This window comes from Engystomops pustulosus, chromosome 3 (genome assembly GCF_040894005.1).
Source record: "Engystomops pustulosus chromosome 3, aEngPut4.maternal, whole genome shotgun sequence".
NCBI lineage: Eukaryota > Metazoa > Chordata > Amphibia > Anura > Leptodactylidae > Engystomops > Engystomops pustulosus.
In genome coordinates this window covers 165,872,234-165,890,622 of record NC_092413.1, presented here as the reverse complement: position 1 = coordinate 165,890,622, position 18,389 = coordinate 165,872,234, and the positions used below count along the sequence as shown (strand labels likewise).

Here is an 18,389-nt window from a genome sequence, read left to right as displayed (position 1 = left end):
TCTATTATTTATCTACAGGTCATGCACAATTTTCTGCCCATTGCTTATAAGTTAAATAAGTCTATGTAATAAATAATATTGAATTTAATTTGAGTGCTAATAGTTGTTTGTATTTACCTCTAGATTCTAGATCATCCCAGAAAAACTCTCCATGGGCCCTCTGGTTATCATCCAAGGTGACTATAAGACCAAGAGGTTTTTTACGACTGAAACAAATCGACAATAAAAGTGTTAATTACTGTGTCAATATTTTATTCAAAATAAATTCTATTAAAATGGGTTATAGATCGTCAGAAAAACTTTCCATGTGGGAGAATTTTGTTTAGTCATTGCCACTGGAACAATTTTGTAGTGTTGATATAAAGGCAATCCTTCAACTACTTATTTCTTGATCACTGTAGTTTTGTATTTGTACTTCTCTTTATGTTATTTATGTGAATCTCTTATCATTGTACAGCACCATGAAATTAATGGTGCTCTATAAATAAATTATAACAGGCATGTCCATATTGCAGATCTAATGCACCCATACCTATCTCTGAAACAGCGGTCCGCTGTCAAGCTACTCTCTATTTCTAAGGAAGCAATGAGTGGATAGTCTAAGTTCTCGTTGGCGCTCCCATTGAGTTTGAGAATGGCTGCACATCTACATTTACTCTGAGCCTGACTTTGGGATGGAGGTCATTCCTGAAATGGGTGCAGGTCCCAGCAGTGGGATCATCTATGCATGACATATTCTTAAGATATGTCATGAATAGTGAAAATCAGGAATACCCATTAAATTGACACATACCTCTATAAAGTATGCTATTCATTTTACATGGTATAGAAATATAGGGGGTTTATGAAATAAATGCATTAAGAATGTGATTTCCCAGAGAATATGGCACCACCACAAGTGCTCTACATGAAATATTTATAACATACATATTAGGGTACATACACACGCGGTATGCCCGCCGTGTGAGCATACCGCCGTGTGCTGACGAGGAGGAGGAGGTGACCCCTCCTCCCTCCATAAAAAACAGCGGCTCACGGCTGCACACACGCCGAAAGATAGAGCATGCTCTATCCCCGCCGTGCCGCTATTGCCGTCTATGGGGACATACATGCAGCCACAAATTTGCAGCCGCATGTACGTCCCCACAGACAGCCATGTGAATAAGCCCTTACAGAAGCATTGTCACTCCGTGGGGCACATGTATCATTTGTTTTCTTTTGCAAATTGTTAAAGTTTATAGTTGCCTGTAGTCCGAATACTTTAGTAGGGCTATGTAACTTTGTAAATTTTCCACTGTGATACATGTCTGTTTTTGTTCTTTGTCTCTGATTTGCAAGTTTTTTAGGATTTAAAAGGATCAAACTAAAGATACATGTCCCCACATGCATTACACTACAAGCTTCATACACACAGCTTTGCCATGTGCCTCACTCCATAGTCTAAGAATTCCAAATAAAAAGAAACAATATGATTATTTACGGCCATATACAACACAGCCATATTGTCATTTAAAAAGGATAGTCACAAATACCCACAATTGCTTCTAAATCTTCCTATTACTAAAAAAATGTATCAGAAAATCACACTTAATTCTTGTCTTTTCATGAACTGCAGAATACTTTTCCACAAGCTCTATGACGGGATAATGAAACTGTTCACCTTTCTCAAAGTCGTTTAACACCAACCAAATGTCAGGCTTGAAGCGGAACTTTCCTTTTATTGGCATTGTGTTTTGGGATTAGGAGGATCAAGTTCAGTTGCACAAGCAACATCAGTATTGAGATTCTTTTCTTTCATCTCAGCAAAACTTTTTTGCTTTTTTCCATTTAGTAGCTCTTCATATTTACAGATGCCTAACAGACCTCTGGGGATGAATAATATCTGGCTGCTCAAAAATCCGCCTTTGCATGGAAGGCAGTGTGTAATGCTGAGATGTTGACATAATGCATAATGTTATGTCCATTTGAATGCTTTAAGCAATATTTTATACAACTGTAAGGGAATTATCCTCTTACCATAATTACAGATAAGATGCAATTATCATTCTGCTAACTATCAAGGAGTGAATATATAATAAGCCGGATTCATCCTTTGTTTAAGTTCTTTATCATGCAATCACTTGGGTCTTTTATGAACAATTACTGCATCTCTAATGTGAAATATCCAGGACCTCCATTATTTTCATGTTAATGGGTTAATGGCAAGAGCTATCTTATCTTATTATCCTCTCAACAATGCAGTACACTACTGGAGCCGATTTATGGGAACTTGGTCTTGAGTCTCGACTGAGGCTTTGTAATATTAATTGACCAGTGTAAAAGCACAAAACACTCAATAATAAGCAATGAAGCCATTGTTTACTGTTGATTAAAATTGATTGTACATAAATATCATCATTATCGGTTGTAAAGACTTGAAATGAAAATGCTCTTCCTCTGACTTTGCCTATAAAAGGGGTTGTCCAGCCAGATGAGAATGTGCTGCAATGTATTTCAAATCCAAAGCAATTACTCTAGTCATAATTTTAGTATCGTGAATCTCCTGATGTTCTGTTTTACCTTATATCAACATGTGACCAGAATAAGCTTGTGCTTAGATATTGCATGCTACATTTTCTAGAGTAGGTACACATGAATAAGTACTGCTAGCAGGGAATCGGGTCAGCTACTCAAAGTATATTTGTAAGTTCATTTGATAAGCATTAACGTGTTATTCTTTTCATGGGTGAATATCCTGTGAATATGTCAAAAATATCAGATAGGGGCAGGTTCCATCTTTGGCATCCTCAAGTAAACCGGTCCCTATCAGAAATTTATAACACCACCACAGGATATGACATGAATATTTAACATGGAAATACCCAGATCCCTATAGCTGAGGGTTGTAAAGGTGAATTTTAGCATGGCATTTATGGCAGACCTTATCATTTTGAATATTTGTAGCATGTATTTTAATGCAGGAAATTGTAAATTAACAATAAGTTTTAAATGTTGCTCTGCATGATACAGACCCATCAAAATACAAGAAGATCTTCTTTTAGGCCCAGGCACATAACAAATTACAAATGTGCCAAAAAAGTTGCAAATATAGGAGAAAAAAGGGAAAATCCTAATATAAATGACCCCACATAAAGGATATTTAGTATTGTAGATTGTTAGTTGTGCGGAATATAAAAGGTGGAATAAACTCCTATGGTTTTCTAAACTCCTATAATTAAATATTCTGTGTTATGCACTTCCCTTTTTAAGACAAATGTTTTAAATGAATGAATGCAGCCAGAGCATCACAACAATGGCCTGTGATTATAACATCTGAATGAGTCCAGAGAAGTTATACGAGGATACATAGCAGAAAGTCTGGCATCTGCAGGTGCTAGATTAGAACAAATGATGATTACACAGCAGAAACACCGGAATAGGTAATAGGACTGTTGTTGCTTCCATGTGCTGCCAAAATATGTCACTATTTTGAATGCCAATCAAGCTTGTTATTCATACCTGGCTTCAGTAGTGACATCTGGTTGCTGTGTAGGAAATACATAACCTCCTCTGAGATGAAGTCCAAGTTTCTCTGCTGGGAGATGCATGTTCACATATTGCCTCCTGTTACTGGCCTTTACGCCCTTCAAAGAAAATATAAATTTTGTGTACAAAAAAGTATACACCTTTTTGTTACTTATTAGAGGAAATAATCAGACCTTAATGAATTGGGCACAGCTCTTTTTGTCCGTCTGATCCGCACTGAACGTGTAAGGAAGCCCAACTAAATCCCACTTCCCTCACAGTATTCAAAAAAACTATGGCAGCTTAAAATAATAACCGTATATAATTAGAATAATATGATAGCAGTTTTTAACAAAAAAGGGTATTTTTGATGCAGATAAACTGGCAAAGGGCCATGGTAGATGCCCTTACTGAGTTTCATTACAACATTAGGGGGAATTTACAGAACCTTGTTACCAGTCTTCTGATGGACAAGGCTTGTAAAAATCTGCATTTGGGCATTATGGGACATAAAGCAGGGCAGGCAGGGGTGTGAACACCCCAGTCCAGTGGAGATTTCTACAGAACTTTAGACCATGTTTGACTTGGTCTAAACTAGTCAAAGCTGGCAGTGAGCGATAACTCACCCTTTCACATTTACTAACAGGCGGGAGTGTAACAAACACTGATCTGGGAGTTGCTACATATAAATATTGCAGTGGGGCCTATCACAATTGCTAACTGCTTGAAATGTCAACTCTCTCTTTACTAATCCATCCTCTGTCCTCTGTGTTTCTTCCTACCATAACATCACTGAAGCCGAAAGCAAAGTAAAAGTCACAGCAGTGACCGGCTTAGGGATCATGGTATCAGCTAGCAGCCACAAAGCTGACCCAAGGGAATGAACGTAGGAAAATTATATATATAATCACACAGTATATATAGATATAAACATAGTATAGGAAGATGTTGAAATTTATGACTTACGGTTTCATAATCATACCACACTGCATCGGGAATATAGGCATTAACATATTCAGTGTTCTGTAATGAAAAATACATGAAAATGTTTAAACAGTATATAAAAACATTCATGCATTATATTATATTTCATAATTCCATAGGTCTTTTACAGTACACAGTTGAACTTTATTCAAACTTTGTGTTTTTCAAACTTTTCTGCAAGCAAGTTCTAGTGCATTTAAACAAATAGTAAACAAAATATTAATAAGTAAAAGATAAACCTAAAAGCAATATCTACCTCATCCAGGATAGGTGTTATAAGAAGTCCGGGTCCCCATAAAAACTGTCTGTCTATTGCCCAGGTATTGGAATCAGAATAGAATCTTTAAAAGGAGGATATAAAGGATGTAAAAACATTAAAGCAAATGCAATTTATTTATAATGCTATCATAAAGAACTGCAGATAATTTACCTGAACGACAATGTTATAAAGCATAGTTTAAAAATAAATGATGTAAAAGCACTGCAGTTAGGTATTTCCTATATATTTTAAGTGGAGACACTATGGGTTAGATAAAACCCAACCCCCTGCCACCATGGCAAACACTTGAGGAAGCTCAGACCTCATGATGTATCTGCCAGCCGTGTTGGTCGGCAGAAAAAACTGTGAACATTCAGTAGTGAGTGTTTGCAGATTTTTAGAAAGTGAGCTGGCATGGGGTATGAACTTTCATTGCCAACCCACACTGCCAGTGACCACGCCCCTCCCAGCCCACATGGCGTGAAGGTGGCGTAGTCACCAGAATAATCACAAATTATTGCAGTGCGCATGAAATTTGTAGGCCTCCTACACTGGCTTAGAAGCACTGATAAATTTCCCTAATGAATACCAAAAGTGCAATTTCTTAAAGGAAACCTGTCATGAGGAATTAGGTCTCCAAGTTTTAACTAACCTTATGCATGGCAAAACTCAATGAGGTTTAGTGTTATGCAGTACTTGGAATGGTACATACAAATGACCTGTATACAGACTCATGAGGCCGAGAGTCATGCTGTCAAAGCACATACCGGCTAAAATAATGCCATGTGTGGGGAATTGCTCTGGTAGTTGACAGGTAGCAGTGCAAGAAGCAGTGACACACGCAGGTTTAAAAGTCCAACTTAAGTGTTTATTCACACTTGCAAAACAGAACACAAATTCAGCCTTGGCTTAGGCACATGCAAAAACATTATAAAAGTAATTCCTGCCCGGCTAGGCGCTGTCTAATACATTTTGAGGACCCTAGCTATCCGGGTACCAGGCTGCCTGGCACACGCTCTTGGCCAGCAGCAAGACAGGAGACCCTCAGTTACCTTTGCTGTGAGAATGCAATCTCACTTTCAGCTCTCCAGGTAGGGCCTCTCCTACTGCTTCTGGCCTGCAGACTAAATCAGGCCCTAACGAGGCCTGAGACCCGCACCTGTGGGCAATTCACAAACCCAGGACCGAAGCCCGGGTGGAGTAGGAGTCCCACTACCAGCCTACCCCTACTCCATAATAAGCAGGCCCAGTACAGACATTACCAATGTGTCTGTGTTAGCTAGGCCAACACAGACAAAACAGACTATTCCTGCTTATCATGTCTGCATTAACCCTTGGGTTACTGCAGACAAACCCAGGGCTTTTACCACACACCCTTCATCTGCCTGTAGGACAGATAGCGGTTTTCCCACACAATACCTCTTACTTTCTCACATACCCTCCCCCTCAGTTCAGACCCACGGGGGCGAACTCCTGACATTAAACAATGCGTTCGGGACAAGGCATCCGCATTGCCCTGTAGTTTCCCGGCTCTGTGCTCCACCGTAAAGCTGAAATTTTGGAGGGACAAGAACCACCTAGTGACCCTGGCATTCTTCTCCTTAGTTCTACTCATCCACGTGAGAGGAGAGTGGTCCGTTATGAGACGGAACTGTCGTCCCAGCAAGTAGTACCGTAGGGACTCTAATGCCCACTTTATCGCCAGACATTCCTTCTCTACGATACTGTAATTTTTTTCAGCTGGCGTGAGCTTCCTGCTCAGGTAGGTAATGGGGTGTTCTTCTCCATTCACCTCCTGAGACAGGACAGCTCCCAGCCCTACCTCTGACGCATCCGTCTGCACAATAAACTCTCTCTTGAAGTTTGGCGTAATGAGGACGGGGGATCCACACAACGCAGACTTCAATGCCTGAAAAGCCCCTTCTGCTCGTTCATTCCATCGCACCATGACAGGCCTTTTACCCTTCAGCAGGTCTGTCAAGGGAGCGGACACGGTGGCAAAGTTCGGTATAAACCGTCTGTAGTACCCGACAATGCCCAGGAACGCCCTGACTTGCTTTGTGCTCACTGGTTGAGGCCAACCCTGTATAGCGTCAATCTTGTTGACCTGAGGTTTAATTATACCTCGACCGATCACATACCCCAAATAGTGTGTCTCCTCCATTCCTAGCGCACACTTCTTGGGGTTTGCAGTCAGGCCCGCTACCCTTAGCGAGTTCACTACGGCCTGTACCTTGGCCAAGTGACTCTCCCAGTCTTGGCTGTAGATGATAATATCATCTAGATAGGCGGAGGCGTATCTCCTATGTGGCTTTAACACTATGTCCATTAACCGTTGAAAGGTAGCGGGGGCCCCATGAAGCCCAAACGGTAACACAACATAGTGAAAAAGGCCCTCAGGGGTAACAAAGGCTGTCTTTTCTTTAGCCCTATCTGTCAGGGGTACCTGCCAATATCCTTTAGTTAGATCCAGGGTGGTGAAATACCGAGCACCCCCTAGTCTCTCAATAAGCTCGTCCACCCGGGGCATGGGATAGGCATCAAACTTAGACACCTCATTCAATTTTCTAAAATCGTTGCAAAATCGCAACGTCCCATCCGGTTTGGGAATTAGAACAATTGGACTGGCCCACTCACTTTTGGACTCCTCAATAACCCCTAACTTCAGCATCTTCTGAACTTCTTCTGATATGGCTTGTCTACGAGCTTCAGGGACTCGGTACGGCCTTAATCTTACCTTTACCCCTGGCTCAGTGACAATATCATGTTTAATTACAGATGTGTAGCCTGGCAACTCTGAGAACACATCTGTATTTCTTGCTACAAACTCTTGAGCCTCTCGCTGTTGCTCTTTGGTTAGGGTATTGGCTATTCGCACTTCTGCATCCGGCACAGGCTTATCTGCGGCCTGTGAGGGTAGCGCAGGAGGTGGACTAGCCAGAACCATCTCTGTATGCAGACTCTCTCTTTCTTTCCAGGCCTTTAACAGATTTACATGATAAGTCTGCTCGGGTTTTCTCCGTCCCGGCTGACGTATCCTGTAGTTCACCTCTCCTATTTTCTCTATAACCTCATACGGTCCTTGCCATTTAGCGAGAAACTTACTTTCTACAGTGGGGACTAGCACCAACACACGATCACCGGGATTAAAGGTCCTTACTTTTGCTGACCTGTTATAAACCCGGCTTTGAGTTCTTTGTGCCTCCTCCATATGCTCCTTGACAATGGGCATGACGGCTGCCACCCTGTGCTGCATATCTGCGATATGGTCTATTACACTTTTGTGGGGGGTGGGCTCTTGTTCCCATGTCTCTTTGGCTATGTCCAGGAGACCCCTGGGATGTCTGCCATACACTAACTCAAACGGCGAGAACCCAGTAGAGGCTTGTGGGACTTCTCGGATGGCAAACATTAAATATGGCAACAGTACATCCCAGTCCTTCCCATCCTTGTTTACCACCTTTTTTAGCATACTCTTTAAAGTTTTATTAAACCGTTCTACCAATCCATCCGTCTGAGGATGGTACACAGAGGTGCGTAACTGTTTAATATTAAAGAGCCGACATAGCTCCTTGGTGACTTTTGACATAAAAGGAGTCCCCTGATCTGTGAGGATCTCCTTGGGAAGTCCCACCCGGCAGAACATGGCAAACAACTCTTTAGCAATTAGTTTCGCCGAGGTGTGCCGTAGTGGGATGGCCTCAGGATATCGGGTAGCATAGTCCATGACTACCAGGATATGCTGATGTCCCCGAGCGGATTTAACTAAAGGACCGACCAAATCCATGGCGACCCTTTCAAAGGGTACCTCAATAATGGGCAGAGGTACCAACGGACTTCGAAAGTGTACCATGGGAGCATGCAATTGACAATCAGGGCAAGTCTCACAATACCTTTTTACCCTATCGTACACTCCGGGCCAATAAAAACGCTGCAAGATGCGTTCCAGAGTTTTTGTGGTACCTAGGTGCCCTCCCATCACATGCTTATGTGCAAGGTCTAACACCATCTGACGATATGGCTGAGGTACCATTAACTGCTCCCGGGTTTCACCGTGGACCCTATCAATGCGATACAATAACTCCTGATTTACCACCACTCGAGGGAACAACTTATCCGCACCTGGGTGCTGAGGTACACCATTAATCTCTGCCACATTTTCTCTGGCGCGGACCAGAGTGGGGTCCTGGAGTTGTGCAGTACCAAAGTTGTCACGGGATACCTCCAAATCCAACAACTGTGGTCCTGTCACTACCTCCTCAGTTTCGCCTGCCATAACATCTAGGGGAAACATTACACTTCCATCTTCTGTGGCGGTCACCCCTACGGCAGGAGCTCCAGAGTCTGGGTCATCAGGCTCGGCTTCAGAGATCTGACCAGACAACACAGGAGAACAACCCCCCAACTCTTGGTTTCCCCGCCATAGAGTCCAGAACATGGGGAAGTCCCGTCCCAAGATAAGGTCATGGGGCAAGTTCTTGACAACCGCTGCCTCATGTAGTGTCTCTCCACAAGAGGTCTGGAAGTTAATAACTGTGGTGGGGTAGTCCTTTACGTCCCCATGGATGCACAGGACTCCAATTGTGCGCCCTGTGACTGCCTTGGGGTCTGTGAGGGACCCATTAATCAAGGTCACCCGACTGCCTGAGTCCAGCAGGGCCAACGCTGGATGCCCTGCCACAGTCACCCGGCACAGGTGGCGCTCATCAGCAGAGTCGGGGCTAGTAGCTGTGTAGACAGGGGCAGCATAGAGAGAAACCCTTCTGGCGGAACTGCAGTCCATGGGCTCTGAGGAATTGGGGCAATGGGCTGCAATATGACCTGGCTCATGGCAGGTCCAACAGGTGGGAGCCTCCCCCCTCCTCCTCCCCTGGGGTACATCTCGGACATTGGGCGTTGTCTTGCCCCGGGAATTTGTGGGTGACACGACCTTCCGTGCCTTAGGGCCCGCCTGGGTATAAGGGGCTTTCTTTGTTAGGGCCTGAGTGGCACAAAACCTCTCCACCAACCCCACCAGCGCATCGGCATCAGACGGGTCCCCGTGTCCCACCCATTGTTGGATCTCACCCGGCAAGGCCCTCAGGAAACGGTCCAAAACAACCTTCTCGACCATCTGGGCTGGGGTTGATGTCTCTGGCTGAAGCCACTTGCGGACCAAGTGAACAAGTTGGTGCATCTGCCCCCTCGGTGGTAGCGCCTCCTGGTATCTCCAGCTATTTACTCTTTGAGCGCGTAGATGCTGATCCACTCCTAGTCGGGCCAAGATCTCTGCCTTTACCTTGGAGTAGTCCCGGGCATACTCCTCGCTCAGGTCGTAGTATGCCTGCTGGGGATCAGCGACGAGGAAGGGGGCCAACACCTCTGCCCAGTGTTGCTGTGGCAACCTCTCTCGGGTGGCCACCCTCTCAAAGCCTGTCAGATAGGCCTCCACATCATCCTCGGCGGTCATCTTGGTCATAGCTTTGCGGACCTCTTTCCTGGCGTCCTTCACCGTCATTGCTGGGACAGTCCTTTGCTGAGCAGCGGTCAGGGCTGTTATCTGCTGGAGCAGCAATCTGTTTGTCTCTTGCTGCTGCACGTTGGACTGGACAAGCTGCTTGATTAACTCCTCCATGGCCGTGGCTTGCAGCTTCAGTGCTGTCCAGGACATGCACTAGTGTATACTTCACTGCACTTTGCCCGCTCCAATCCACCATGTGTGGGGAATTGCTCTGGTAGTTGACAGGTAGCAGTGCAAGAAGCAGTGACACACGCAGGTTTAAAAGTCCAACTTAAGTGTTTATTCACACTTGCAAAACAGAACACAAATTCAGCCTTGGCTTAGGCACATGCAAAAACATTATAAAAGTAATTCCTGCCCGGCTAGGCGCTGTCTAATACATTTTGAGGACCCTAGCTATCCGGGTACCAGGCTGCCTGGCACACGCTCTTGGCCAGCAGCAAGACAGGAGACCCTCAGTTACCTTTGCTGTGAGAATGCAATCTCACTTTCAGCTCTCCAGGTAGGGCCTCTCCTACTGCTTCTGGCCTGCAGACTAAATCAGGCCCTAACGAGGCCTGAGACCCGCACCTGTGGGCAATTCACAAACCCAGGACCGAAGCCCGGGTGGAGTAGGAGTCCCACTACCAGCCTACCCCTACTCCATAATAAGCAGGCCCAGTACAGACATTACCAATGTGTCTGTGTTAGCTAGGCCAACACAGACAAAACAGACTATTCCTGCTTATCATGTCTGCATTAACCCTTGGGTTACTGCAGACAAACCCAGGGCTTTTACCACACACCCTTCATCTGCCTGTAGGACAGATAGCGGTTTTCCCACACAATACCTCTTACTTTCTCACACATAGGACAAGTTCACCGGTATAACTTACCTTCAACAGCTGCTATCTAAACATGTGATTACTTACATGGACTATGGGAAATCAATTAAGCCAGGAATGGACATCCTAGCATGACTTCTCTGCCCCAGTGTCTCCTTACAGATAATTTGAATACAGTATTAAAAGTTCTTCTTCAGCTTAAAGCTGAAACTCCCAGAATATTTAAGGACATCATAGTGAACCTGTAACTGTAACTCAGGTGAATAGCAGTTTGTGGCTCTTAGTGACTCAGAGCCTTGTGCAGGGCAATGCCCTAATAATATGTTCCCAATGATGGCTACATGGTTTCTCTAGTACTTGAATGCAGTACTTAGAACTTAGTGTGTAAAAGTTATGTAACTGTCAATCTACTCTAGAGAAGCTCATTTTATCACAGTGGCTAAAAGTGACAGTTAATAAAATGTGTTTTAGGCATAGTTTAAATATAGTACTTACTCATGAAGTAAAGGCCTAACCACAGTTTCTCCTTTAGTGTGTGCCTTGTAAAAGAGAGTGTAAAGGTATGGAAGCAGGGTATATCGGATGTTCAGATAATGCCTTGATGATCTTACGAGAGGAGAATCTGCTCCATAGTAAGCGGGGTCTTGTGGCTACAATAAAAGATAAATATAGAATGAAATATCACTGAACTACATAAACATAGTTGTTTCAATTACATTTTATTAAGGTCTAATATTTAACTAGTTCCTCTTAGTTTAAATCATGATTTAACGTTTAAAGATTGGGATGAGAACACATATAGAAAAAGTTGGAACTGAGTTTCCAGTAATCCCATAGATGTAATGGTGTTCCAAGAAGGAGAAGGATCCATCTTTGTCTGAAAGGGTAAAGTGGAACAAGCCAGCCATTGCTTATACTACATGGAAATGTGCAGTATGAATCAAGTCAGAATCAGATCCTCAATTAAGATATTGTTACCCTGTAATTCTCAGCATTGTGGTTCCTGGAAAATGGATAAAATGCCCCAACTTGCATCCATCGTCTACACAGATCTTCTGAGGAGTCATCAAAGAAGCCACATATGTCAGCTCCAATCTATAAAAAAGGTCACATTTATACATCAAATTTTTTTTAGTTTACCCAGTAATGCCCCCAACTCTCTGTTTCATATTTAAATTAGTTGAATTTTATTTTTGAAGTTGTATTTTAAATTACAGGATTATGTATGTCTGCATATTGGATACTTATCACCAGTGTTGACTTGGAACTCTAAGGGTTTACATTTCTATAGTTTGCGAGACTCACCCAAGTACAGGCAAGTCTCCTGGTTACATTCAAGATAGGTTCTTTAGGTTTGTTCCTAAGTTGAATGTGTATGTAAGTCAGAACTAGTAGATTTTATAATTAAAACTCCAGACAATTTTTTTTTGTCCGTGTGACATTTGGATTTTCACAATTTTGTGCTGTCATACAAAGATTCTCAATAGCTTCATTACAGACACCTTACAGCAAGTTACTGCAGTCTGGGGCTAAAGTAAAGCATCTAGAGAGCTTCACCACAGTGGGTAGAGAGGTCTGTCTGTAACTAAGGAGTCGTCTGTAAGTCAGATGTCCTTAAGTCAGGGTACAACTACACACCTGTACGGGGATTAACTGTTTTGTCAGCTCTTAAAGCTGATGGATCCCAACAAAAAAGATAATTCATAGAATTAGTCTTCCTAGAACTGGAAGAGACAAATTATGGGCTCCTGGGTACAGTTCACTCCCACATGTTATACCCCACCATATAAAAATTGTTAAGACAGGAAGCATGTTCAACTGCCACTCCAGTAAAATTCCTCATGTTCAAGTCTTAGAACTCTGGTTCTTTGTGGGGCCCTAGGGATCAAAAATTTAACAACTATCTGTAATGGGCACTGCAGAAAAACACCATAATTGCCCATTTATTTATTTTGTATATATTTTACATTTTATTACATTTTTTATTTACTTAAAATTGGTAATTCTTACATAATCCCCAATATTTTCATATTCTCCTCTAGTTGTTAAATTTTAATTAATATTTTTTAAAATAAATTGGTCATTGTATTCCTTATTCTTTCAGTATCCATATCTAGGTATATAAATGTAGATCACTGCATACAATTACAAAGCATTTATTCATTTAGCCACAAGTGTTGCATATTTTTCTTTTGCTTTCAGTGTTGACTGTCACTAAAACATCCAACTGGCAATAAAATGGATCATGATGTTCTACACAAATAAACACAATTTACTGCTAATTCCCATAGATGACCATTTGTTTTGCAGGCTTATTTATGTAATGTGCTTACATAAGGTATTCCAAAAAGACTGAACTCAAGCATTCCTGGTATTGCCCATTTAATATCATTCCAGTTGGCAGCATTATCTCCAAGCCAATGTCCGGAGTATTTGCCTGCTCCAGCAAAAGTAGATCGAGAGAATATGATGCTTCTTTTTCCAGGGAAAACAGCTTTGATGGCTCTGGAAATGAAAAACAATTATAAAATGTAGCTTACTGCGACTATTTGTCTTCATCGTATGCATTTTGCAATGATTTTTTTGTTTTTAAGTGCTACCGATTGACAGGATTATTTCTATTCATTTAGACCTCTCTAAAATATAAATGAGTGATTTAAGTTATAATATCATAGGCTTTAAACACACCAGTAGTAGAATTCAGCCAGTCACAATATAAATTAATTATTAAGATGAAACTGAATAAATATAAATTGTTAGGTAAGAAATGGCCTCTTTCTTTACGACGACTGGGGGTTCTCTGAAGTTTTTTTTTGTTCAGGATCTGAAAGCACGGCCTCCTCTTTCCAAAAATATTAGCATATTTGCCAATGAGCGTCATTTATCTTTAGTCTTTTGTTCATGTCTTTTTTCTTTAGACTTGCTTAATTTATCTTAGTGGGAGATATATCAGGTATGTGAATCTGTTGCGTTTAAAAAAAAAGGTTACAAAAGCCTTAAATTCTTCTGCATCGTCTTCTAAACTGTTCCCTACACCTGTTGGGAAGTGGAGTTTATTTGTGCAAAAATTTTGACTTTTTGCTGTGATTTTTGACAAGATTGGCAAAAATGGCACCACCTTCTTGGCTCGGTTCCTCGCTCCCTTTGAGGTCATTGGGGAACGGAGATCCATTGTTATGACAGCCTCGGGTCACACAAAGACCTGAGGCTGTCATGATTTAGGCTATCTATTACAATGTGTGATTTGATAAACCATGGACCCTTACTTTTAGATTCAGGCATTGTGACTGTGGTAACCTTCTTAGTATTGTTATCCATGGCCTCCTTTGGTCTAAAATCAATATTTATAATTATCCCTAGCCCCTCTGTGATCTGGCTTAACAGTCTGTTACACTGTATCACCTCCCCTCTGATTCCTCAGCCCTTGATTAGTGAGCACTGCCTACTGTATTCTCAATTCTGTAGGAGTAATAGGGGGAGAGACAGTGAAACAATCTGTAAAGCTCGATCACAGAGGGGTCTTCAGGTTAATTAGCATACTTTTAAAAGTTTATTTTAGAAGGAATGAGGCCATGGATAAAAAATATAAGAAGATTACTGTGCACAGTGCCTAGATGTATGAGTTAGTGTCCCTGGTTTATCAAGCTTGACCTTGATGGCGAATTTCCTGTTGAGTCATACTTTGCACCATTAGTTCATTTACTAAAATACACCGAATAATTATTTTTTTGCGGCACTGACTTTTACTATTAAGCCACACCTTTTGATGGTACAAATTCTTTAATATATGATGAGAATAATATATTATATAATTATATATCTTTTATGTTCATTAGAAAACAAAGTAATTTTGAACTTACTCTTCTGTAGAAAGAGCCATTGCATATCCATACAAGCTATGCACATCATAATGGGAGCCCCACGCTTGTTTTGCATCCATACAGAGAGTCTTTGAAAACATCACCCGATCCAGTATAGCTTTAACAAAAAACACACAAATATTTTAGAAACCTTTTAGCTATATATTGTTTAGCTAATTCCCACAAAGATACTTTTCTTAGAAGAGTGAATTATAAATGTGCTAGCTCCTTGATACATGACCATGCAGCTTGTACTAAGGCTGTTTAATGAACATCATAGTTCAAAGTGATCAATAAGTCAAGCTGCAGACAAACTCTGCTATTAACCTTTACAACCACTATTAAAATATTTTGGAAGCACTTTTGAGGTGACACAGTAATTAGTGTCTCGCTTATGTTTTGTTTATTAGGCTTAAAAAAGATATCAAGCAGAAATGAGTTACAATTGAGAATTGGTTTAGGGAGCTTAGATTTCGACTCATTTTATTCTGATATATTAAAGAGGCATTTTGAATGCTATGTACATGGGAAATTATTTTATTGTTATATAATTGATATATATTGCTAATTTATGTTAATGCTGCTTTATGATATTACACATGGCTTTTCTGATGTCCTTTTGTAGATATGCCCAGGAAATATGGAACCATATACCTAAATAGTTGTACTCCATGATACACAATGTATACATTTTGCGATCCTCTCTTTAGGTACAGTTTTTTACATAGTTGAAGTAAACATATGCTGAAGTATATTGGTCAAATGTATATTAAAAAGTATACTTATGGAAAATATTTGTCAAATAGTTCAAATTGTTCATAAAGAGGTTGTCCTCTCTCTATTGACATCCCACAAAATTCAATTGTTCTCAGTTTGTCTAACTTCCCTGGCTGTAATATATTGAATATCTTATAACAGGTGAAATAGGGATGAGTGGTTCTTTTAGAGAATAGTATGCTTAGTATCAGTGATGAGCAGACCCATTAAAATCTATTTGGGTCTGAGTACTGAACCTGGATCCAAATTCCCCACCAGTAATACCCCCAAACGTTACTGGAACTGATCAATGATGTTAACTGTAACCCAGTGGCGTAACAAGGAGAGACAGCACCCCCTAGCAGGCTACTGCATGGGGCCCCCCTTTCCACTTAAAAAATATACATATTAGTCTGCTCATGCGAGTTACAATCATATATAAATACACTCATGTGCACACACAGCATATACACACACATACAGTACCATATGCAACATACTCACATACAGTGTATACAGACACCTTATATACATCACAGATACTGCATATATACATCACAGTATATGTTATATACATATTATGCTGGACATGTGCAGTACAATATAGATATAATGGTGCACATCCTCCACTCTTTATTGTGTCAGGTCGGATGACGGGGCCCCCTGACACTGCGGGCCCCATAGTGGCTGCTATGGCTGCTACCGCTGTAGTTACGCCCCTGCTGTCACCACTGGCATTTAAATTGCAGCGGTGCATGGCCACTTATCAGGGAATTAATGGTGAGCAAGGGGGTGAGGTTTGAGCTGAATCCGGACTCAACCAGGGACGAATTTGGGTAAACCGAACCCGCAAAGTTTGGTAGAAACCTAAACTTTGGGTTTGGGTCATCTCAACACTAATGCTTAGTCAATGTCATCTGCATTGGCTAACAAGTGTCTCAATTATAGGTTCCCCACTGTTAACTTCCATATTGGGGAATTTACAAAAAAAACCTTGTAATGTATATGTGCAGAGTATCTCCAGTGTATAATTGTATACTCACCAGGTGTGTATGGAGGATGGTTCCATTTGTTATCAGCACATCCATTTCTTGATCCTCTCACAAAGTTGGAGACCTCATTCATATCCTGTTTGCATAAGGTGAATATTATATATATATATATATATATATATATATATATATATATATATATATATATATACATATTACATAGTTGTGCAAATTTTTAGTAGTGCAAAAGTGGTCAATACCAAACAAGACACCATATGTGAAATCGCGCAGTAAAAGACAACGCACAAAAAGACAACAAGTTCATTTCAGACTACATAAAAATGTATAAATCATAATGAATGCAATTATAAATTCACTTATTATGTTATTTTTGAATTAGACATAGATGTATTACTTACAATCCATATTCCATCATATTTGACTTGTTGATAAAATCTTAGGCATTCATCCACCCACCACTTTGTACATTCATCATTTGTATAATCAGGAAACACAGTAACTCCAGGCCAGACCTGAAATTCAACAAAAATGTATTTGGTTGATGCTCCTATATATAAAATCCTTTGTTCATGACTTTATACTTCCTGTTTACAATTCTAAAGAACGTATTAACTTACCGTATGTAAATGTCAGTGTTGGACTGGCCCACAGTAGGACCAAAAGTATATAAGTTATGGATGTTCTACACTCAAGAGGAGTAAAACGTAATGCAATAACTGTGAAAGGTAACCTGGAAAAACTGCACAGGATGATGGGTAGGCAATCACCTTTGATGCTATCCTTTCACCTAACCTGCCCTGGCTTTCAATAGTAATCAACGGTATATGCGTTAGTACTAATTACTTAGATTATTAATTAATGGATACTGAAGCATCATCAACTAAGCGACTATGTAATCGTATCCTACCGCCGCCTGTGTCTTGGAAAGGAAGAAACACAGGGAAGAAGAGGAATGTGTAGGGAGCATGGGTATGAGAGTATTTTTTTTTTTTACTGTGCTACATAGCTAGAGGGTTCTGTGCTATATTACTAGCGTGGACCTGTACTACATAATTTTTGGGGGTCCCATGCTACTTAATTTGGGGGGGGAGATGTTTGTACTACATAACTAGGGGGGCTGTGCTATATCACTGAGAAGAATCATATACTACATTACTATTGTCAGTCTTCTGCAACATTTCTATGGAGGGACCTGTGCTAGATTTATATTGGCGATTGATGGGCTACATTACTTTGGGGGGATACTGTGCTAAAGGTGATTTTACAATGTGGTTGGGTTGAGAAGCACAATTTTGCCTAGGGTACCAAAATATTTATCTGTCCTTCATTCCTTGTTTGTTTTTGTTTACTGAATGAAAATATTGAAAAGAAAACAGTTGTCTGAATGGGGCCTTAAGATAGGAATTGACTTGTGCAGAAGGTGAGTAGTGGTCAAGCAGGGCAGAAAGTTAATAAAAACATGCAACACTGCAACATAACAAACATGGTACAGAGTTTGAGATACAGTACTTTATAGGCAGAAAAATGGGTCAATAGATGACAGCGGTTAAATTTGGTTAATTAAAACATTAATTCATTAACACGTAAAAAAGGAGAATTATATAAGTCAATGTGGCAAATTTCTGGTTACAGCATGAGCAAACATTCAACATAATTATATTCGATTTATAAAATATTTTACCTAATTTG

The 18,389-nt window shown here is 40.9% G+C and overlaps 1 protein-coding gene across 3 annotated transcripts in view; it reads right to left on the bottom strand.

Annotated features, from left to right (window-relative positions):
- Window positions 1–18,389, bottom strand: part of SI (sucrase-isomaltase) — a 180,484-nt gene that overhangs the window by 59,813 nt on the left and 102,282 nt on the right. For all 3 annotated transcript variants that reach the window (XM_072142894.1, XM_072142892.1, XM_072142891.1), the window contains exons 13-22: window positions 17,099–17,212; window positions 16,731–16,815; window positions 14,932–15,049; window positions 13,405–13,576; window positions 12,050–12,166; window positions 11,567–11,721; window positions 4,745–4,829; window positions 4,471–4,527; window positions 3,499–3,623; window positions 118–206 (exon numbers count right to left, since the gene is read on the bottom strand). In XM_072142894.1, coding sequence (XP_071998995.1) covers window positions 118–206; window positions 3,499–3,623; window positions 4,471–4,527; window positions 4,745–4,829; window positions 11,567–11,721; window positions 12,050–12,166; window positions 13,405–13,576; window positions 14,932–15,049; window positions 16,731–16,815; window positions 17,099–17,212 — 1,117 coding nt within the window. The remainder of the gene's footprint in view (window positions 1–117; window positions 207–3,498; window positions 3,624–4,470; window positions 4,528–4,744; window positions 4,830–11,566; window positions 11,722–12,049; window positions 12,167–13,404; window positions 13,577–14,931; window positions 15,050–16,730; window positions 16,816–17,098; window positions 17,213–18,389) is intronic.